This window comes from Cannabis sativa, chromosome 1, assembly GCF_029168945.1.
Source record: "Cannabis sativa cultivar Pink pepper isolate KNU-18-1 chromosome 1, ASM2916894v1, whole genome shotgun sequence".
NCBI classification, from domain to species: Eukaryota; Viridiplantae; Streptophyta; class Magnoliopsida; order Rosales; family Cannabaceae; genus Cannabis; species Cannabis sativa.
Genome location: NC_083601.1, coordinates 45,165,127 through 45,168,933, shown reverse-complemented (window position 1 = coordinate 45,168,933; position 3,807 = coordinate 45,165,127). Strand labels below are relative to the sequence as shown.

The window sequence follows — 3,807 nt, the reverse complement described above, 5'->3', positions numbered from 1 at the left end:
CTTTGGTATCTCATAGCAATACTCATTAAAAAAATAGACCAATAGACAATGAGGGAAGAATAATAATATGTAGAGTAATTTGCTGCGTAAATATCTAAGTTTAACTCTAGTTGAAATAAATACTTAAGTTTAATTTTTTGCGGTAATAATACTTAATTTATATTTCTGAAATTTTTATAGGTACCTGGCCGTTAAATGTCAAGTCATTATCTACATGTTATTTTCTTATTAGCATATGAAGCAATTTTTTTTAGAAAAATAAAAATTTAATGACCTAAACCAATTAAGAATTTTCACGTGACAATTTACTTAACGTTTGATAGCCAAGTACGTACTTAAAAATTTAAGGCTAATTATGATTTTTGCCCCCCGAACTTTGACATGTACTAAATTATGCCCCCTGAACTTTTAAGGTCATTAAAAATGCCCCCTGAAATATTAAGATTGTTATATTTAAGGACTTTAATCTAATTTCATTCAATTTTACTATTTGAGTGATTGTTTATGTACTAAATCATGTTCCCCAGACTTTGATATCTACCAAATCATGATCCTCAAACTTTGACATGTACTAAATCATGCTCCTGAACTTTCATCCATGTTAGATTTTTTTTACTAAAATTGGATAAAAGTCCTTAAATCTAACAATCTCAATAGTTCAGGGGACATTTTTAACGACCTTAAAAGTTCAGGGGGCATGATTTGATACATGTCAAAGTTCAGGGGACAAAAATCCTAATTAGCCAAAATTTAATGAACTAGACCAATTAAAGATTGTCACGTAATAATTTACTTAACACTTAACAATTAGATACTTACAGAAATTTTATAATTAATTATAACTTAAGTATCATTATTACACAAAATTAAATTTGAGTATTTATATTAGAATTATTGGAAAGATTTTGTAGCAATATGAAAAAAAAAAAAAAAAAAGATTGTCCAATTGTTTTTTTTTGACCCAACTTTTTCATGTAAAGAGATATCTATTATCTATATTTAGGAGTAAAATAAATAAAAATAAAAACAAACAAGAATAACACATGAAAAATACGTGGTGTGATTGGGAAAATAATAAATAAAAAAGAAAAGAAAATTGGAAAAATCCAGTTGGATACGTAGGCATTATATATATAGCTATCTCTATATGGCCTTTTATTGCGTTTTGGGTCTCTTTTCTTCTCTTTCTCACTTCCATGGCTTCTCAATGAGTCATGACCCAGCCCGATCCCCACTCGGCTTGGCCCTCTTCCAGGCAATTACTTCACCGCCGCAACAACCGCTCCAATTCACGCCGCCGCATACTCAGAACAGCTCCCTCTACTCCGCTCATTCCCTGGAACTTCCGCCGCGGTTCTTCTTCTTCGTCGCCACCGCCTAAAGCTGTTCTTCGTTTCTCCGCCAGAAAACTCGCCGCCAGCCTCTGGCATCTCCACTTTAAAGAATTCTCTTTTGGCGCATTTACTGATAAGTCTCTGTTCACTTCACCAACTCGTGATCGTCGTTCTTCTGGTCCCCTGGTGTGTGGATCAATCTCTGTTCATTTGTCCAATAATCGCTATATATTATTGTTTGATAATTAAATTGCTTCCTATGGATACGAATGTAACCCCATAGTGACGTAAACCTTACTTCTCACCTAATTGATGATTCAAAATTTTCAAATCATCTGAATATAAAATTGAAAAAACTCAATTAGTAAACCCATTTACTGATGGATCTTAACATTAAACTTTGATATTCTAACTTGTCTTTTACATGTTTTGTGTAAAATTTTGTAGCTTGAATCTTCTTTGCCATATTCCAATTGTGTGTTGAAGACAAAAAATGGCAGCAATGGTCGTTGCTCAAAAACATCGAGTGGGGTTTACTACATTTTAAGCAACCAAAAGAATGATCACAAACAGAAAAAAAGTAGTGGTGTGTCAATAATTTCAGCCCTGCAAACAGAGGTATCTCAATGCAGATCCCGAATTAGGGAGCTTGAGGCAAAGAAGTTGTCCTTAAAGAAGAAAGTTAAAAAGCTCTTGAGTAAGATTCAAGAAGAAAGAATCCCTTGGCAAAGAATAGAACACCACAAAACTTGTGCTGTCATTGGAGACTTAATGAGTGAATTGGCGAAGGAGAGGAAAAGCCGCCAGAGGATGGAAATTGTCAATGCCAAGTTGGTGAATCAGTTAGCCGAAATCAAGTTGTCCGCGGACCAGTTGATTGGGGATTATGAAGAAGAGAGGAGAAACAGAGAACTTGCGGAAGAAGTTTGTGATAAACTTGCTGAAAGGATAGGTGAAGACAAAGCTGAAGTTGAGAAATTGAAGATGGAATATGTTAAAGGTCGCGAAGATTTGGAAGAAGAGAGGAAGATGTTGCAGTTGGCAGATGTTTGGAGAGAAGAACGAGTTCAGATGAAGCTGGTTGATGCAAAGCTTGCTCTTGGAGAAAAGTTTGAGGTGATGAACTCACTGATCTTAGAATTCGAGAGTTTCTTGAGGTCAGCTTGTGGATCCTTAAATGAGATGGAGTTAAGAGAAGCAGAAAGGATCCTTAAAGTAGCAGTGAGATCATTGAGCATTCAAGATCAATTGGAGGAATTCTCATATGTTCCTCCCAAATCAAATGATATATACTCTATAATGGAGGAATTGCAGGAATGTTATGCCAATGAGGAAAAAGCTGGACACTGCAGTAGTCCTAATGAGATCAATGGTTGTAACAAGAACCTTGTTCAATTGTATATGAATTGCCTCAGCGACTACAACAGCGTTATAGATGAAGGTAAAACCAGATCTTGTGCATCCATAAGTTGCACAAAGGACAAGTGCTCTTCTCATTCACTAGAAACTTTGAATTCCTCCCTTACAAGAGTTAACCATAGCAGAATTGGAAGTAATGAAGATGCAGTGAAATTGTGCTCTCCAAGTTCAGTATCAAGAAAGAAATCGAAGCGAAATTCATCATCTATTGCGAAGACTTTGAGATCAGCTCAAATTCACAAGAGTGTCTCTGGTGATGAGAGTGATAGAAGAGTTTCAAATGGGACAATGCCATGTGCGAAACTGCGGTCATCACCAACTAGGGGTGAGCCGAAAAGAAGAGCACAATGGATCTCAGCAAAATTGGTGAATCCACACATAACTAGAGGGATGAAGGGGCGCATTGAATGGCCACAATCACAAGCAATCCAAAACAATGTTGTGAAGACCAAACTTCCACTTACTGAAGCAACAATTGAAAGCCAAAAATCACAGTTGCGCCACATTCTTAAACCAAAAGTTTAGGTGAATTCTGTTCTCATTTGTTTTGGTTATGTGTAACAATTTAGCCAGTCATGATTCATCTCACAATTTGTTTTTAGGGTATTACTACAGAGAAAGCCATCTTCAATTAAACACAAAACTACACACACATCTCTCTCACTCTCTCTCTACAGTCTAAATATGTATAATATTATGTATGATTTAAGCTTCATAAAAAGTAATATATCTCATTTGCTATAGTAGTGCTCAATTATTCAAAAGAAGGACAATTTCTGTGTTTTGTTGAGACATAAACACATGTTCATGAGAAATATATAATTGTGTGCATGGGATTCTGAATCATATAATAATAAAAAAAAAAGCTAAAAAGATGTGAAAACAAATTGTTTCTTTTGTTTGCATATGTGGTGGAGTCCCACCAACAAACCCTCTTGTCTCCATTGTATGAGGTACTAAGCATGACCCATCCGACACGCATACACTATAGTCGAAGTGCCTTTTTACAATGACATGATATCGTTAAACAACATTCCTTCTCTTCAAATTGGAC

The 3,807-nt window shown here is 35.4% G+C and overlaps 1 protein-coding gene across 1 annotated transcript; it reads left to right on the top strand.

The window, feature by feature from the left end:
- The first annotated feature begins 1,141 nt into the window (after positions 1-1,141).
- Positions 1,142-3,496, top strand: LOC115707766 (uncharacterized protein At5g41620). The gene is made up of 2 exons (XM_030635823.2): positions 1,142-1,520; positions 1,782-3,496. Exons 1-2 carry the CDS (start codon positions 1,215-1,217, stop codon positions 3,276-3,278), a joined length of 1,803 nt encoding a protein of 600 aa, XP_030491683.2. The 5' UTR covers positions 1,142-1,214; the 3' UTR covers positions 3,279-3,496.
- Positions 3,497-3,807: the final 311 nt, after the last annotated feature.